General features: G+C 38.5%; 1 protein-coding gene across 1 annotated transcript in view; it reads left to right on the top strand.

Moving 5' to 3' along the window:
- Window positions 1-7,233: 7,233 nt before the first annotated feature.
- The window catches only part of RNF11 (ring finger protein 11), a 38,823-nt gene continuing 25,828 nt past the window's right edge, over window positions 7,234-20,228 (top strand). Inside the window, exon 1 of the mRNA XM_060140107.1 lies at window positions 7,234-7,643. Within this exon, the coding sequence (XP_059996090.1) occupies window positions 7,521-7,643 (123 nt within the window). The 5' untranslated portion in view covers window positions 7,234-7,520. The remainder of the gene's footprint in view (window positions 7,644-20,228) is intronic.

The raw sequence follows: 20,228 nt of genomic DNA, 5'->3' as shown, positions 1-20,228 counted from the left end.
GTGCAGTGGTTAAGAATCTGCCTGCCAATGGAGGGAACAGGGGTTCGAGCCCTGCTCTGGGACGATCCCACATGCCGCGGAGCAACTAAGCCCGTGTGCCACAACTACTGAGCCTGCGCTCTAGACCCCGTGAGCCACAACTACTGAGCCCACACGCCACAACTACTGAAGCCTGCACGCCTAGAGCCTGTGCTCTGCAACAAGAGAAGCCACCACAATGAGAGGCCCACGCACTGCAACCAAGAGTAGCCCCTGCTCACTGCAACTAGAGAGGGCCCATGAGCAGCAACAAAGACCCAATGCAGGCAAAAATAAAAATAAATAAATAAATTTGAAAAAATAAAATAAAATAAACATTTAAGTAAGAAACTGTGCCAATTCTCTCAGTGTTTTTTAGAAGATAGAGCAGCAGGTATAGTTTCTAACTCATTCTATGAGGCCAGCATTACTATAATTATCAAATCCAGAGAAAGACATTACAAGAAAAGAAAACTGACTAGTCTCTCTCATGAGCATAGATGTAAAACGTCCTCAACAAAATATTAGTAAATAGACTCTAACAATGTATAAAAAGAATTATATACCAAGTGACATTTACCCCAGGTATGCGAGGCTTGTTCAACATTTGAAAATCAATTAATATAATCCATTACATCACAATCTTAACAGTCTCAAGAAGAAAAATCACATGATTATATTAATAGATGTAGGAAAAGCATTTGACAAAATCCAACACCCATACATGATAAATACTCCCAGTAAACTAGGACTAGAGGGGAACTTCCTCAATGGCATAAAGAATATCTACAAAAAAGCCTTCAGTAGCATTATACTGAATGGTGAGATTCCAACATTAGTGAGAAGATTTTCCACTGAGATAAAGAACAAGGAAAGAATGTACCCTCTCACCACTGCTTTTTAGCATTGTCCTGGAAGTCCTAGTTAATACAATAAGACAAGAAAAAAAATAATTAGGGGAGAATGGACACACATATATGTATGGCTGAGTCCCTTTGCTGTGCACCTGAAACTATCACAACATTGTTAATCAGCTATACTCCAATATAAAATAAAAAGTTAAAAAAAAAGAAAAGGAAATCAAAATTATACAGATTGAGAAGGAGGAAATCAAACTGATTTTGTTAATAGAAGACATGATTATCTCTATAGAAAATTCAAAAGAATCAACCAAAAAACCCTCCTGGAACTAATAAGTGATTATAGTAAGATTGGAGGTGTTAACATACAGTGTTAACATACAAAAGTCGACTGCTTTCCTATATAACCAGCAATGAACAAGTGGAATTTGAAATTAAAAACACACTATCACTTAACATTAGCACTCCTCAAAATGAAATACTTAGATACATACCTAATAAAATATGTATAAGAACTATATGAGAAAAACTACAAAATTTTGATTAATGAAATCTAAGAAGAACTAAGTGAATGGAGAGATAGTCCATATTCATGGATAGGAAGACTCAATATTGTCAAGATGTCAGTTTTTCCCAACTTGATCTATAGATTCAATGCAATCCCAATGAAAATCCCAGCAAGTTATTTAGAGGTTATCAACAAACTGATTCTAACGTTTATATGGAGAGGCAAAAAGACCCAGAATAGCCAATAGATTATTGAAAAAGAAGAACAAGTTGGAGGATTGATGCTACCCAACTTCAAGACTTACTATAAAGTTGCAGTAATGAAGACAGTATGTTATTGGTGAAAGAATAGACAAACAGATTAATGGAACATAATAAAAGCCCAGATAGTCCCACATAAATATACTCAACTGATCTTTAACAAAGGAGCAAAGGCAATACAGTGGAGAAAAGATAATCTTTTCAACAAATAGTACTAGAACAACTGGACACCCACATGTGAAAAAATGGATCTAGACACAGGCCTTACACACTTCACAAAAATTAACTCAAAATGGATCACATCTAAATGTAAAATACAAATATATAAAACTCCTAAAAGATAACATAGGAGAAAAATCTAGATTATTTTGGGTTTGGTGATGATATTTTAGATACAATCCATGAAAGAAAGAATTGATAAGCTGGACTTCATTAAAATTAAAAATTTCTGCTGGGCGGAAGATGCTTTCAAAAGAATGAAAATACAAGCTTCAGACTGAGAAGAAATATTTGCAAAAGACATATCTGATAATGGACTGTCCTCTAAAATATATAAAGAACTCTTACAACTCAACAACAAGAAAATAAACAACTCTTTTAAAAAATAGGCCAAAACCTCAACAGACACCTCACCAATTAAAATATACAGATGGCAAATAAGCATATGAAAGGAAAATTTAAGGGAAATGGAAATCAAATAACAATGAGATACTACTATGGACCTATTAGAATAGCCAAAACCCAAACACTGACAACATCAAAAGCTGGTGAGACTATGGAGCTACAGGAACACTCATTCATAGCTGGTGGGGATGCAAAATGGTACAGCCACTTTGGAAGACAGTTTAGTAGTTTCTTACAAAACTAAGCACACTTTTACCATACAATCCAGCAATTGTGTTCCTTGGTACTATCCAAATTAGTTGAAACTTATGCTCACATAAAAGCCTGCAAACATACTGTTTGAGGGAATGTAAAATGGTACAGCTACCGTGAAAAAACAGTATGACAGTTCCTCAAAAAATTAAACATAGAATTACCATATAATACAGCAATTCCACTCTGGGTATATAATCAAAGAATTGAAATTAGGGTCTTGAAGAGATATTTGTACATCCATGTTCATAGCAGCATGATAGTAGCTAAAATGTGGAAGCCACCCAAGTGTCCATCAATGAATGAATGGATAAGCAAAATGTGGTATATACATATAATGGAATATTACAGCAGTCAGCCTTAAAAAGGAAGGAAATTCTGCAATATACTATACCATGGATGAACCTTGAAGACATTATGCTAAATGAAATAAGCCAGTCACAGAAGGACAAATGCTGTATGATTATACTTATATAAGATACTTCGAGTGGTAAAAATCATAGAGACAGAAAGTAGGATGATGATTACCAGGAGCTGAGGGGAGGGGAAAAAGGATAGTTATTGTTTAATGGGTAGTTTTGGTTTTACAAGATGAAAAGCATTCTGGAGACGAACGGTGGTAATGGCTGCAAAATATTATGAACGTATTAAATACTGAACTGTACACTTAAAAATGGTTAAGGTGGTAAGTTTTATGTTAAGTGTATTTTACTACAATAAAAAAATTGGGAAAAACCCTATACGTAGATATTTATAGCAGCTTTATTCATAATTGCCAAAACTTGGAAGCAACTAAAACGTCCTTCAGTAGATAAATGAATAAATCAACTGTGGGACATCTAGAGAGTGGAATATTATTCAGTGCTAAAAAGAAATTAGTTATCAAGCCATGGATAGAAACAGAGGAACCTTAGTTTTCATTTAAGTGAAAGAAGCCAATGTGAAAAGACTACATGCTGTATGATTCTAAATATATGACATTTTGGAAAAGGTAAAACTATGGAATCTGTTAAGAAATAAGTGGTTGCCAGGGGTTAGGAGCAAGGGAAGAATGAATAGGCTGAGCACAGAAGATTTTTAGGGCAGTGTAACTATTCTGTATGACACTATAATGGTAGATACACATCGTTATACATTTGTCTAAACCCATAGAATGTACAACACCAAGAGTGAACTCTAACTTAAGCAAGGATTTTGTGTGATAGCTTATCAATGTAACAAATGTACCACTCTGGTGCAGGGTGTTGATAATGGGAGAGGCTATGCATGTACAGGGGCAGGGGTATATGGTAAATCTCTGTACCTTCTGCTCAATTTTGAAGTGAACCTAAAACTGGTCTAAAAAGATAAAGACTATTTTTAAAAATCTGGCTCAACAGAGGGTACTAGATTTTCATATCGGCTTCTGCATTACATCTCCTGCTGTCAGAGAAAACCAGAACCAGACAAGTTAAAGCAGTGAAAGCAAATTTTATTCAGGACCTATTGCAAAAGGGGAAGAGAAACCTCAGTATAGAACTGGACTTCACTCTGTATTATACAAAAAGGATAAGTGGGGATTTATGGGCAAGGACTAGGGTGGGAGAAAGTGGATGGAAAATTACAAAAAGGAAACATCAGAGTTAAAAGGGAATTCTGGCTAAACCCATCGATAGGATTTCTGCTGAAGGCAGGCCAAGGTGGTCAGATACTGAGGGAGGGGGATTCTGGCTAAAGTAACTCAGCTAGAATCTTGCTAAAACTGGAATAAGTGGGCTAAGCACAGAACCCAAGGTTAAGGCCTTGAGGGCTTAGAGGAGCTTGACTAGAGTTGGGTCTAGGAGAGTCTTTGTCACTTCAATAGTCTTGGTTACTTTTTTTATTTAAAATTATGTTTTGTGATTAGATCACACTCTCTGGTCTACAGGACACTTCCCAAGGGTTCTTTTCTAGATCTGGATTAGGAAGAAAGATCATTGAATAACTACTTCCTTACAAAGATACATGTAGATGCTAAAGGCATTCAAGGTAAGTCTTCCCCCATTTTCTTGTTTTTATACACTGAGAAAGGAATATCAGGCTGAAAAAAAGTTGTAGTTCCCTCCCACAACCTAATAAATGCAACTGGTATATAATTCAAATCTTGGCTTTACCCCTGAATAGCCATGTTTCTATTCCTATAAAACAGGAATGTCAACATTAACCTTTCAAGGCTCAGGCTAATAAATGGAAGTTATGATTTTATATATATATATATATATATATATATATATATATACACACACACACATATACATACATATCTGTTTATATATATGAATTATGTTAAAATATTCACATGTTATATAGATATACACAATATAATACAATAATAGATCCCGTTTATTTTACATAGTTATATATATTCCAACTAAGTGAAATAGAGGTCAGCTACATGAAGAAGGTAGTATTTAAGGAGGGTCTTAAAGATAGTTGGATTTCAACAGAAGGGAACAGCATGGCAAAAGATCAGAAGTGGAAAAGCACAGTGAAAACTGAGGGCATGGTAAGTAGTGTGATATGGCTGGAATATAGGATGCCTGGTTTGAGTCAGAGTCATATGGGAGATTAGGATGGGACCAAATGGTTCAAGGCCTTAGTGCCATGCTAAATTTCTGAACCACAAGTCTATGAATGCTCTCTGATTACATTTTTCATGGTAGTAGTGTGGAGAATGAATTGATGGTGCAGAGGCAAGGGCTTCATTAAGAAGTTGTCGCAATAGTTCAGAGGGGACAAGGAAAATGGCAATAGGAGAAAAGAGGCAAATGCCTGAAAATTTCCTCCCAAATAATTTTATTTGTCCAAGCCAGAGAATTAAGTAATGATTCTTGGGGATGTGTGAAAGATTCTGATAAAAAACATGGCATTAGGGATACACCTATTTAGGTGGGAGCCATTAATAGGAAGGAAGGCAAGTCTTGGAAAAGAGGGTAAATAGCAAACTGGTTATATTTAATATGAGATATGAGTGCATTTAAATAAAATATGTGATTTTATAGAATAGGGACTCCAAAGTTAGAGCACTTAGGCCCATGCCAGTTTGACACTGTTCTGCTTCCAAGAATCCTTTCTGATCCTTACCCAATGGTCTAATCACTCCCTTCTGTGCCCTCTAAAAACCTTTGGTAGTGGGTGACAGAAGAACTCATCTGTTTACTTGTCTTCCCAGCTGGATTCTGGGCTCCATCAGGAACTAGCCAGGTTTCCCTAGTGCCTAGCATAGGGTCTAGAGAAAAAATAAAAAAATCAGTAAATGATGAATGAAAGAAATGGAGTCAAGACCCAATTTTAGTCTCTTGTTGAATGAATGACTATTAGGAGCATTCTCATCTTTCTTTCCTTCCTTTACATACATTGCTTCTTGAGCTCTTTGTTCATTCAACCAAGAATAAAGCCTACACTGCCTTAGGCAATGTGCCAGGCCTTGCACAGAGGAGGTACAGATGATTCAGCTTGATCAGCCTGTGACAGAGAGAAGCTCAGGGACTGAGAGCACAGAGGAGGCAACTAACCCAGACTGGAGGGTTAGGAGAGGCTTCCCAGTGGCACCAAAGTTGAGTCCAGGAAGACAAGTGGGGATAAAGTTTAGCTTAATGGGAGGTATAAGGTCAGGAGTGGGAAGAAGTGAGTTTCTGTCAGAGAAAAAATATGGGTAAAGGCCTCAGCCAAAGGGAATAGTCCTCTAGATAACTGAAACTACTTTATTTAGACATCCTAGAGTTTAGAATATTCAGGGAACAATGCTGCTAATGAGATAGGAGAGGTAGCCAGATTTGTAAACAATTTAACAATTAATACTTAGTCATAACAGCATTGGGAAGCCATTGAAGGTTTTAAAAGGCTTAAATTCCCCCTAGGGGAATGACATGATCATATTTACATTTAAAAAAGGTAACTCAACTGTACAAATAGTGGATTGAATGGGAGCAATGGTGAATGCAGGGGAAAGAGTTCAATGTATTACAGTAGAGAAGTGATGGTAACTTGTACTATGGTGGTGGGAATGGAAAGAAATAGAACAATTGGTAGAAGAATCTTTCTGGCTGTGATGTAGGAGGTTTAGGAAGTGACTGGGGAAGTAGGGAAGGTTCATTAGTGAGTTTGGACTCTATTCTGAAGGGATAAATGGTAAACCTTTTAACATTTTAATCATGGGAGTGATCCATTCATACACGGGTTTAAAAATAGATCCCTTGGCTGAAGGTGGTGAGAAGACTGTCAAAACAGCGCACAGGTAAGAGCTGAGACAAGCGAGGTGGGCGCAGTGCGTCTGGGGAGGCACGGGAGACGCAGGATTGGTTTCGGAGTCACGTCTCAGACTGTCAGAGAAGCAGAAACTGACGCAGGCCCAGGAACAGCTGCTTAGGACTGGAGAAGGCGAGAGAGGCGGGGTGGCGGGGGACGCGCAGCTGAGAGCCGCCCACGCCTCCCAGCGCCGGGGGCGGGACCAGAGCACGCACGGCGGCGTGACGCAGGGACGCAGCTGGCCTCGTTCTGGCCGTCGCCGCCGCTTTCAGGCGGAGTAGGATGAGGCCCGCGGTTGCAGCTCCGGCGTCGGCGGGGGCAGCAGCAGCTGAGGCAGCAGCTGAGGGAGCCTCGACGGCCGCGCCCCCCCCTCCTGACCTGGATTAGGCCCAGCAGCTCCGTGGCCGCCGCCGCCCCGCGGGGGGGCGGGGTGGGGAAGTGTTTCGTCTCCCCGCCCCCCCCCCCCACCGCCGCCGCCGCCGCCGCCGCCGCCGCCTCGTAGGAGGCTACCGCCGCGACCCCAGGGAACCCGCGGCCCAGCCTTAAGCCCCCAACCCCGGGGGCTGGCATGAGCGGCTCTTCGGCGGCGCCGGGGGGCGGGTTAGCCGTCGCCGCCTGAGCCCCGGCCTGCCGCCCGACCCCACCTCGCTGACCGAGGCTGACGGCGGAGCGTGCGAACGACCCCGCTACTGCTTTCTTCCTCCCCTAGATCACACACCCCAGCCCCGGAAGATGGGGAACTGCCTGAAGTCCCCCACTTCGGATGACATCTCCCTGCTTCACGAGTCTCAGTCCGACCGGGCTAGTTTTGGCGAGGGGACGGAGCCGGATCAGGAGCCGCCGCCGCCATATCAGGTAGGGGAGGGTGTGTGTTGGGCAACGGGGGTGCGAGGAGTAGAGGCAGCTCTGGCTGAGATTGTGGGATCTTCGGGGCTGTCACTGCCCCTAGCCTGAGGAGCACTGACCCCCTTAGGGCTGGATGTGAGGGTGATTGCTCCCCACCCTCAGGATAGGGGGAATCCTTCACCTCCCCTCAAGCACTGCGTGGTGATGGTACTTGTCCTTGAGTTCTGGGATTCGAGTATGTGTGATATCCCCTTGGCCTGTGGCTGGTGGTTAGATGGTGGAGTTTGGAAGTGATATTTTCCTGCCTTTATGCCTGAACTGTGAGGTTTGGAGGTGATTTCCTCATCGCATCGCCAGCTGGATTTTGGGTTCTGGATAGGTCGTTACCCCCTCCCCCCCCCCCCGTTTATACTTTCAAGTGTGATCATCCTCTCCTCCCTCCTGTCTGTCTGTATTCATTGGATCTGGTAGGCGTTCATTTCTCCCTCTGCTTGGGAGATTTCCAAGTAGTGATTTTGGTTCTAGCAACATCGAGTTACTTGTTTTTATATATGTTTATATTAATTTTTAATCCCTCCTTTTGCTCCACCCCTATGACACACCTTTTAAACACGCTGACTTAAGAGAACTTGCTTATCTTGAACTTTGGAAACCTTCAAACCTTACCTGAGAAATAGCTTATGTTACTCGTGGTTCTCCCTTTGTATCAAAGACTTGTCTTCTAAATAGCTTCACTGCTTTTTGTACAGCAGTCAGCAGCTCCAGATATCTTTACACAATTAATAAAGAGCTAAAGACTGCTTTAGAAAACTCAAAATAGATATGCAGCTGTTATAATCCGTAATATATATAAACCTTTCCTCTACCTTTTCAATTTTAAATGATGCTGATTAAAAACTTTTTCCCCAGAAGGGCTTGGATAGTTGTGGCTTAATTTTTTTCATGAATGGGGTTTAATTTTCAAACTGGGCAGTCTCCTTTGTTGTTTCATGTGGTGACATCATTATCTAGTGTTATTCTTTTCTCATTCCTATGTAAATCAGTGTCTCACCACACCAGAAAAACCTGATCACATATGCTGGTTTTCTGGATAAAACCCTTCAGGGGCCTTTCATATATGCCAATAAAGTCCAGTCTTTTAATTGTGGCATAGAGAAGTCTCCATGATTTCTCTTTCACATTCATATTCCAGGCCTGTCAAATACAACAGCCTGTTTACACATCTCTGCCTTAGCTCCATTTGCCCCCTCTGGAGCCCTTCCCCCAAGGTCAGCAGGTGAACAGCGTAATCCTCTTTGAGGACTCAACTGTATCTGAAGTCCCTACATTCCCCTCCCTCTCACCCTGAATCCATTACTTCCTTCTTTGTGTCCCCCCTGAAGGAAGTGTCCACACTTTCATAAGCAGCCCATTTAACACTTGAATGTTATCCTTGTTTAGTTAGATGTGTGTCTCATTCTTGAGGCATTTCCCTCCTTCTCCAGTATAAGCTGTATGCAGGTAGGGACCCTGTGTTTCCTGTTCGTTGTATACGCAGCATCTGGCTCATAGTAGATGCTTAGTAACTGGAGTGAGTGAAGACTGTAAGCCCTTGAGAACAGGGACTATGTCCCCCTTGCTTAGTGCAATTTCTGGCACATAAGCACTTAACTGTTGAGTGAATTAATGAATTTGAATTCAGTTTTGTAAATTTACACACCCGTTTCTTCCAAAGAATTGTCACAAGGGTAGTCTCTTAAAAAATCCAAGCTAAGTCTAGATGTTTTTCTGAGTCTTTGAAGCAAGTAAATAGTTTATATTTCACTCTTGGTTTCCTTCATAAATGCTATAGGACAGTGTGCTTATTTCAGTTTCATAAGCAAATTCTTTTAGAAGTATGAGTTTTTATTTCAAAATCTCCTTCCATGTTCCCTAGCCCCCTTCTAGGGGGGGTCAAAAAAAAAGTCAAATATCTTTGACTTTCTACACTCTTTCTCTTATATCCTTATGATAAATACAGTGTTAAGAATAACTTGTTTAGAATTTATGGGAATTGTATTTGCCTTTTCCAGCGGGATAAGATGATAAGAGAGTTTTTTTTGGTGTCATGAAGGAACGTTTTTTGAAACATGTTTGTGACAGCGGGAGTTTTTTGTGGTTGCCATTTCCTGAAATGAGCGACCCAGATACTGATATGCAAATTTGGCATCAATTTGAAAGAAGTAATTTCTTTAAAGATAGAAGCATAAAAAGAGTAACTTTTGTAGATATTTGTCTTACCTGAAGGAATTGAAGTTTTTAGGAATGTAAATCAGGTGATCTGAGAAACACTAATCCAAGGTAAATGATTTATATTTTCAGTGGATGGAAGTGACTTATTTTTTTCTTCAAAAATAGTGTATAATTGACAGAGCTACAGAAATATTGGCTTATTTCCTTAAAGAATAGTCTCAGTTACAGTAGGATTTTTAAAAAATTCATGGAGGGAATAACTGATTATAAAGGAACACACTTGGTATTTCTCTGTAGTGAATGGTTAAAAGAAAAGATGTACAATGTATCTATATGCCAAGAGCTCTATATAAAAAACTTCTGTAACATCCAGTTATTTCTTATTAACAGGATCTGAGATTTGTTTTATCTATTTATGCTTAAATGTAAGCACTGCACTACTGTGGTCAAAGTTGATGGGAAGTACATATTTCTCTCCTGGGTTTCTTTTGTAGCCTCCTAACTGGTCTCTCTGCTTTCACCCTTACCCTCCCTTTAGTCTATGCTTAACCCATCATCCAGAGTGATTATGGTAAAACAGATCATGACACTCTACTCAACTTTCTGTGGATCCTCATTTCGTTCAAAGTAAAAGCCAAATTCCTTAGTGTCCCATAAACCCTACATGATCTATACCCTCTGCTCCCATACAGAGCTCTTATGACACCTCTTACTACTCTGCCCTTTGCTGGCTTCCTCTGGCCTCCTTGTTTCTAGGATACTCCAGGACCTTTACTCTGTTTTTTTCTGTGCCTTGAGTACTCTTCCCCCAGGTATCATCATGGCTGACTCCCTTACCTTCAAGTTTTTAGTCAAATGACACCTTCTTACACCCTCTCTGACCACCCTATTTAAAAGTGCACTTGCCTTGGCACCCGGGAATTCTTGCTTACCTTGTTCTATTTTTTTCCATAGCGTTTATCACTTTCTAACACATTGTCTTTACTTATTATATTTATTGTTTATTATCTGTCTCCTCCTGCTATGTGGTAAACTCCCTGAGGAAAGGGGAGTTTTTAAAAAATTGTTGTTTCCCAAGTGCCTAAATAGTGCCTGGCACACATTAGGCAGTCAGTTGTTGGTTGAATGACTGGATTTCTTTTAAATGATTTAATATATTTATTTTGAGGCAAGTGCAGTAGAATGTTTTGTAAGAATTATGCACATTCCTAGTGCCTTTTTCCTTTATAATGGATCATTTTTTAAGGAATCAATCCTAAAAATCAAATCCCAATAATATTAAATATAGGCATTGGTTTAAAATAATTATTGATAAAATAGGTTTTTTCCATCTTGTTTATATTCTATAACAAAATGTTTATTTTGTGAGAAAGAACTTAAATCTTTGTCCTTAAAGAAATTGGAGGGAAGAGGTTAGAGCTTTTCTTGAATTAGAAGGTAAAAAACAAATTTGGCACGTCGTCTACTCTTTCCTTCCTGAATGTTTAAAAAGAATACAGAGGAAATCTGCCCATCAAGGGCAGTCTTAGAAGGGTTGTGAGAGGGAGGATAAGTCATGAAAGGCTGAGGAATGAAGGTTGATAAGAGGAAAGGGCCAGGTAGGTAGCCCAGCTTTGAAAGGTGTAAGTGAACAGATTGAGAAACCACTAACTAGTCACTCTAAAACCCCCATTTCTCATGACTAATTTGGGAGTGACACTCTGTTAAATTAATATTCATCGACAACAAAAAAGCACTTTACAGTACTTTAACCTGAATATATATATACATATATAAATAAAGTGGTATCTCTCACTTTTGCAGTAGTTATATAGTTTGAGATTTACTCATCTCTTCCTTCTGCTGTGCACTTTGTGATTAATACATTTGAGATTTTAAAATCAGAAGAAAAATTATTGGTAATACAGTGCTGAGTGCAAGTATAGCTCTGGTTTTGGAGTCAGATGGGTCTGAGTTCATATCCTGGTTCATATCACGTGTAAAATATGAAGAGAGTTTATCAGATTATGTTGTGTCTTGAGGAACTTCTTTCACAAATAACAAAACATAACATTCTGGATATTTCAAACTGACTGAAGGTTACTTTTTTTTTTTAAGGCTTGGTCTCTCCTATAGAACTCATTAAAAGTAACCCCTCTCATTTAAAGATCTAGAATATAAGAAGATACTCATTTTTAAGCATTCAGAGCTGTAATAGTAATAATAACTTGTTTTTCTGGTATCTTTATGAAGTTAAGTTCAGGTAGTTAATTTTTTTTTTTATGTATTAGTGTTTTGTTTACTATTTTGTTGGAAATTACCTCAGTGTATCTCACCTATCTTGCTCTTATTAAACAAATTATTTAACTTAAAAAAACTCCCTTTGTGTGAAATTTTATCCCTCCCCTGTTGAAATTTTACCTTTTCATTGAGGTGCAGATCAACTCCAACCTCTTTAATAAATCCTCCACTGACCATTTTTTTCCCCTCTCCTGATTTCTTCAAGTGTAGTATTTTCTGTTTGTAATATTTATCTGGAAATCATGTATTATCTTATTAGCTCTCGGTGCTTTAACATTTATTATTTTTCCAGATTACCATTTCCTTAAAAGTGAGAATGATGTGTTAAGATTTTAAAAGTTTCTCAGTGGAGTGGAATGGTACCTTACACATTGTAGACACCCGGTGTCTAACTTAGAATTCTGCCTTCTCCCTCTTACACTGTCACCACTGGAACTGAGGTCTTCATGACCTCTCACAATTACCTATTTGATGTCTCCTCTTCCATGCATTTCATCCCCAACCATTTATTGTTCAGTAAATTCTATCCAAATCAGATTCCCTTGCCTCTTAATCCTTAATGATTCTTCCCGACTCATCACTGAAGATCTGTCCTAGCATTCAGAGTTATGATCTGGCTTCTTTTATACTTTTCCAGCTTTTCGTAGTCTTATATAAAACCTATACTCTAGTCAGACTGAAGTTTGCTATGTTCTGTATATGCCTTCTGCTTTCCAGCCTCTGCCTTTGCTCATTCTATTCCTGTTGCCCAGAATACTCCTCTTTATACACTTCTTTACCCTTCCTATTTGATTTTAATTACTCCTCTTTATACACTTCTTTACCCTTCCTATTTGATTTTAATTCTTTATAACAATGTTGCCTGTATCCTACTAGAATCCAAGTCTGATGATTCATCTTTGCATTGCTAGAACTGTGCTTTTCACATAGCAGGTACTCAAATACTTGAGTAAATGTGAAAATCAGTTATTGTGTTTTTCTGTGAGTGTGAAGTCTTACGGTTGTTCGATTCTTTATAAATTGTTCCCAGAATCCTGTGCTTTAGTGTTTGGCTTTTGTACTTTAAAGGGTTCTGCTATTTTTCTCTCCCACATTAACTATTTTATCTGACTATATTCAGTTTTGTCCTGTCACTTCTAATTTATAATGTGCATAAGCTTTGGGAAAGTTAATCTGTTTACCTTGTTTTCATTTGAGTTTGGTCTGTGTTCTGTGTAGCCCAGCTTGCCTCTTCTTTTTTTTAGTAACTAAGCAAATATCTTTGCTTATTTATTTGTAACCATTGTTACAAGGGTTTTGTTTGTTTATGCATGATCTACCCCTCTGGATGTCCTTTAATTAAGGCTGATTCTTTGCCATTAAGAATGTATGAGCACCTTTAAGAGTAGGACAGTCTGTGTGTCAGTTTAATTCTAGAGCCAATTATAGGGTAACTTGAGAAGATAGGGGTAATGAGTACTTGGTACATAAGGTCTGAGAACTTGACTTTCTTAAAATATTTTTTAGTTAGCACTTTCTAGGATATATTTTTGTAAAATTTAGATCTTTTAAAAATCATAATATAATACTTTAGGTAGGAGGGGATTTTTTTTAAAGATCTTAATTTTATTTGGTTCCTTCTACATAGAAAAATTGTCACAGAATGGCTACTATAGGTTTTCCCTGACTTCTTTTTCTTCAACTTGTACCACTTCTTTCTGTCTTTACTGTCTCAGCCAAGTTCAAAATTTCTAGAAATGAGGAAGGAAGTGAAAAGAGGATGATTGTAAATACAGTTGGAATTAGATGTTGTATTTCTTTGTCATCTTGCCTCAAGCCGTTTCTGAATGTAATTATCTTCTGTGTATTACCTTTTTTCAAGCAAAGAGTTAGGGATTATGTGTTTCTGTCCTGTATCAACAGATTATTAAAAAATAGGCTGTAACAAATTTCCAGAAGTTGATTCCTTGTCAGTAACTTTTAATATAGAATTTAACAAATATTTATGATATTGTTAACCTGTTCAGTATTCAGGATTTTTGCAGTTGTGATGTAAATGAAATCAAGAGTGAGGTGGTAAAGATACTAAAGACTCAGAGTGGAAATGTGAGTGAAAGATGTGAGGAAAAGCTAGCGCATAGATAGCCAAAGTGTGTGTGTTTTTAATGGCAGAAGAAATTGCTACATGCTGTTGAAAAGTAAAGTGATAAGGGAGAACTAAATATATTTTCTGCTCTTGGAGAATCTGCCTGACCTTTTGGTTTTGATATTCAATTTGACTTTATGGTATGTTACTTTTCAAGTCTTAGAAGAGTTCCTTATTGTAACCAATTAAAAATACTTTGAGTTCATTTTAATATGAATGCACATATACCTATCTTTTAATTAAATAGCCAACATGGAGTGTGCTCCCAGGGGCAGTTGAGTAATTATCTTGTTACTTAATCCAGAGAGCATACAGTAAGGTAAGTAAGGGATATGAAGATGTGGGAATGAAGAAAGCAATCCTCCAGATATATTAGTTCCTAAATTTATTAAAACTTTATGAATTCTTATGAAGCTGAATGGCTTTAAGAAGAATGAGACTTTTATAATTGATCCAATTAGTTAAAATTACATGTAATTTTGTATAACAATTTAATTCTTACATATGTGGCAAAAAAAAAAGCAGTTTACCATAAACTGAATGGCAAGGCTTTAAGGATAAAAACCAGGACACTTGATACTTCATTTCTTCTATCCGTCAGCAGGTATGTGTTGGGCACCAAGGTGAAAGGAGAAATGAGTCCTTTACCCTTAAGGATCTACCACTTTAAGGAGGCAAGATTAATATATAGACATGAAGCACTTATTCAGTGTGAAACAGTATAATCAAGTATTAAACTTGAGACTTTAAGTTGGAGGATCAATTTATGATAGGGCAGTGGATCACAAAATAACTCTTTAGCTTCTGAAGACATCAAATGATGAACGTAAATGTAAAAAATAATAAAAGCAAAAGAGCTGCCCTGATTAAACTATGAGTTGGGGAGCTTGGAGCTGGAAGAATAATCAGTAGGTGGTGAGCATGAATTTAGAGGAAGTTGTATAATGTTGTACAGTTAAAGTATAATATGTGTGTGTGTGTGTAAAACCTTTTTATTGCTTATATACAATAAAGAGTATATCTTTAATAGTATAAATAACATCTTAACTATATAGTCCGGTGACCTTTTACATATTATAACCACCATCGAGATATACCCAATATCCAACCCCCCAAAGGCTCCCTCATATCTCCTCTAACAGTCAATACCCCTTCCCCAAAGGTAACTACTGTTCTGACCTCTTACCACCTTCTGTTTGTTTTGCCCAGTTTTGAACTTAAATAATTTGTTCAGCATTGTTTGTGAAATTCGGTTATGATGTTCCATATTGTGGCAGTAGCTCATATTATTTTTCATTGCTGTAGAGGATTCAGTTGTATAAATATACTTTTAAAACCCATTTTACTATTAATACATATTTGGGTTGTGTTAGTTTTTGACTGTATGAATGTGCTGTGAACATTTTTTAAAATATACGTAAATACCTATTTGGTTTATATTCAGGAGTGGAAATGCTGGGTAATGGAACAGGTATATATTTAGTTTTTCCCACAATATTTTATTATGGAAATTTCAAAAACAAAGAGAAGTTGACAGAATTGTTTGAATACCCATATTCCTACCACTTAGACTGTAGTTAACATTTTGCTATATTTGTTTTAACACATACCCTGTCCCTTTATCAATCCATCCTATTTTTGGATGCATTTCAAAATAAGTTGCCAAAGTGGTTTCACCAGTTTACACGCCTATCAGCTATATATGAGAGTTCTGTTTGCTCTACATCCTTACCAGCACCTGGTATTGTCAGTCTTTTATTTTAGGCACTCTGATAAGTGTGTAGAAGTGTTTCATTGTGGTTTTAATTTGCATTTCCCCAATGAGAAGTGCATACCAGTATGCATACTAATATGTGGTCTTTTGTCGCTGGTCTCTTACTGTTTTCAAGATTCATCTATGTTGTAGCATGTATCAGGACTTCATTTCTTTTATTGTGAAGCATTTTATTGTGTGGATCAGCCACATTTTGTTTAGCCATTCTTCATTGATGAACATTTGGGCTTCCATTTTTTGGCTCTTATGAATGCTTTTATAAACATTTGTGTGCAAGTTTTTGTACAGATATGTTTTCATATCGCTTGGTTATACACTTCCTAGTAGAATTGCTGTGTCACATAATTCCATGTTTAACCTTTTGAGGGACTGCCAAACTGTTTTCCAAAACACTTGTAGTATGGTTTTACATTCCCACTAGCAGTGCACAAGGGTTCCAATTTCTGCACATCATCATCAAAACTTATTATCTTTTTTTTTTTAATTATAGCCATTCTAGTGCCTATGAAGTGGTATCTCATTGCGGTTTGGGGTTTTTTTAAATTAATTAGCTTATTTGTTTATTTATTTTTGGCTGCGTTGGGTCTTCGTTGCTGCACGCGGGCTCTCTCTAGTTGCGGCGAGTGGGGGCTACTCTTCATTGCAGTGCATGGGCTTCTCATTGCGGTGGCTTCTCGTTGCAGAGCATGGCCTCTAGGCGAGCGGGCTTCAGTAGTTGTGGCACGCGGGCTCAGTAGTTGTGGCTGGCAGGCTCTAGAGCGCAGGCTCTAGAGCACGGGCTCAGCGCACAGGCTTAGTTGCTCCGTGGCATGTGGGATCTTCCCAGACCAGGGCTCGAATCCCCTGCATTGGCAGGCAGATTCTTAACACCGTGCCACCAGGGAAGTCCTCATTGTGGTTTTGATTGCATTTCCGTAAAGGCTCATGTTGAGCATCTTTTCACGTGCTTCTCGGCCATTTGTACATCTTTGGAGAAATGTCTATTCAGATCCTTATTGAGTTGTAAGAGTTCATTATATATTCTGATCCCTTGTCAGATATGAGATTTGCAAGTTTTTTCCTGTTTTGTGGACTGTCTTTTCACTTTTTAAAAATTAATTTTTATTGGAGTATAGTTGATTAACAATGTTGTGTTAGTTCCTGCTGTACAGCAAAGTGAATCAGTTATACATATATCCACTCTTCTTAAAATTCTTTTCCCATATGGGTCATTACAGAGTTTTGAGTAGAGTTTCCTGTGTTATACAGTAGGTCCTTATTAGTTACCTGTTGTCAATCCCAATCTCCTAATTTATCCCCTCCCCCGTTCCTCCTTGGTAACCATGAGTTTACCTTCCTTTAAATCTTTATGTCCCTTCCTCTTAGTTAATTACAGACAGAGAACATATATGACATGAATAATCCTTCCATTGAAAGCGCTCAGAGAAAGGGTATGAAGTGGTATTTTTCAGAAGAACATAACATTACTGGGAGCAGACTGACAGCTGTTTTGGTGATGAGAATTTCAGAATTTTGGACGAATGAAGACAGTGATAGTCATCTACTCTGAGACTGTTTTAAGACTTGTCAGAATCTTTGGAAGCGAATGCAAACAAAAAGCCAGTAGATTTTGTAATTATACACTATAAAGCTGTTTTCTGCTTCTAGAGACCCTAACAAGCATACCCTGTTAAATTTCATAGTTTATTTGTACTTTTCCATCATTTCTGCAAAAAAACCTTCAAATATCATTATTAGATCTTTGTGAGTGATCTCTCCTGCTTGTTCCTACAGATAGACTAGTTTGGGGGGGGGTTAATTTTTATGGGAGTATAGTTGATTTACAATGTTGTGTTAGTTTCTGCTGTAGAGCAAAGTATATCAGTTATACATATACATATATCCATTCTTTTTCCATATAGGTCATTACAGAGTATTGAGTAGAGTTCCGTTTGCTATACAGTGTCCCTATTAGTTATCTATTTTATACATATGTGTATATGTCAATCCCAATCTCCCAATTTATCCCTCCCCCCTTTTCCCCCCTGGTAACCATAAATTTGTTTTTTATATCTGTGACTCTGTTTCTGTTTGTAAATAAGTTCATTTGTAACATTTTTTTAGTTTCCACGTATAAACGCTATCATATGATATTTGTCGTTCTCTGTCTGACTTACATCACTCAGTGTGACAATCTCTAGGTCCATCCATGTTGCAAATGGCATTATTTCATTCTTTTTTATGCCTGAGTAATATTCCATTGTATATATGTACCACATTTTCTTTATCCATTCCTCTGTTCATGGACATTTAGGTTGCTTCCATGTCTTGGCAGTTGTAAATAGTGCTGCAGTGAACATTGGGGTGCATGTATCTTTTCCAGTTATGGTTTTCTCCAGATATATGGCCAGGAGTGGGATTGCTTATCATATGGTAGCTCTATTTTTAGTTTTTTAAGGAACCGCCATACTGAATCTAAAAAAAAAAAATGGCTCTGACAAACCTAGGGGCAGTACAGGAATAAAGACACGGATGTAGAGAATGGACTTGAGGACATGGGGAGGGGGAAGGGTAAGCTGGGACGAAGTGAGAGAGTAGCATTGACATATATACACTACCAAATGTAAAATAGGTAGCTAGTGGGAAGCAGCTGCATAGCACAGGGAGATCAGCTCAGTGTTTTGTGACCACCTAGAGGAGTCAGATGGGGAGGGTGGGAGGGAGATCCAAGAGGGAGGGCATATGGGGATACATGTATACATATAGCTGATTCACTTTGTGATGCAGCAGAAACTAACACAACATTGTAAAGCCATTATACTCCAATAAAGATGTTTTAAAAAAAAAAAAGGAACCGCCATATGTTCTCCATAGTGGCTGTACCAATTTACATTCCCACCAACAGTGTAGGAGGATTCCCTTTTCTCCACACCCTCTCCAGCATTTATTGTTTGTCGATTTTTTGGTGGTGGCCATTCTGACCGGTGTGAGGTGATACCTCATTGTAGTTTTGAGTTTCATCTCTCTAATAATTAGTGATGTTGAGCATCTTTTTTTTTAATTAATTAATTAATTTATTTATTTTTGGCTGCGTTGGGTCTTTGTTGCGCATGGGCTTTCTCTAGTCGTGGTCTTCATTGCTGTGTGTAGGCTTCTCATTGCGGTGGCTTCTCTTGTTTTGGAGCACGGCCTCTAGGCGTGCTGGCTTCAGTAATTGTGGCTTGCAGGCTCTAGAGCGCAGGCTCAGTAGTTGTGGTGAACGGGCTTAGTTGCTCTGTGGCATGTGGGATCTTCCTGGACCAGGGCTCGAACCCACGTCCCCTGCATTGGCAGGCGGATTCTTAACCACTGCGCCACCAAGGAAGCCCTGTTGAGCATCTTTTCGTGTGCTTTTTGGCCATCTGTATATCTTCTTCGGAGAAATGTCTATTTAGATCTTCCAACAACCATTTTTCGATTGGGTTGCTTTTTTTTGATATTGAGCTGCATGAGCTGTTTGTATATTTTGGAGATTAATCCCTGTTGGTCACTTTCTTTACAAATATTTTCTCCCATTCTGTGGGTTGTCTTTTTGTTTTGTTTATGGTTTCCTTTGCTATGGTCTTTTCACTTTCTTGATGGTGTTACTTGAGCACAAAAATTGCTAATTCTGGTGGATCCAGTTTATTTTTTCTTCTGTCACTTGAGCTTTTGGTGTTGTGTCTAAGAAAATTTTGCCTAACCCACATTCACAAAGATTTACTCCTGTGTTTTCTTTTAAGAGTTAATTTTTGTGTGTAGTGTAAGGAAGGCCCCAAATTTATTATTTTGAATGTGACTATCCTGTCAGAGCACCATTTGTTCAATATTTCCCCATTGTTGTGCCCCAAATCAATTGTCCATTAAGTGTTAAGGGGTTATTTCTGGACTCTTCAGTTATGTTCCATTGATCTACATGTCTACTCTTGGCTTCTCTTGTTGTGGAGCACTGGCTATAGGCATGTGGGCTTCAGTAGTTGTGGTGTGCGAGCTTTAGAGTGCAGGCTCAATAGTTGTGGCACACGGGCTTAGTTGCTCCGCGGCATGTGGGATCTTCCCGGACCAGGGATCAAACCCGTGTCCCCTGCATTGGCAGGCAGATTCCTAACCACCGTGCCACCAGGGAAGTCCCTACATGTCTATTCTTTTTTTTTTTAATTTAAATTTTATTTGTTTATTTTTGTCTGTGTTGGGTCTTCCTTGCTGT

This window comes from Lagenorhynchus albirostris, chromosome 2, assembly GCF_949774975.1.
Source record: "Lagenorhynchus albirostris chromosome 2, mLagAlb1.1, whole genome shotgun sequence".
In the NCBI taxonomy this organism is placed as follows: Eukaryota; Metazoa; Chordata; class Mammalia; order Artiodactyla; family Delphinidae; genus Lagenorhynchus; species Lagenorhynchus albirostris.
Note: the sequence above shows the minus strand (reverse complement) of the source record. Positions and strands in the feature narration are given on the sequence as shown.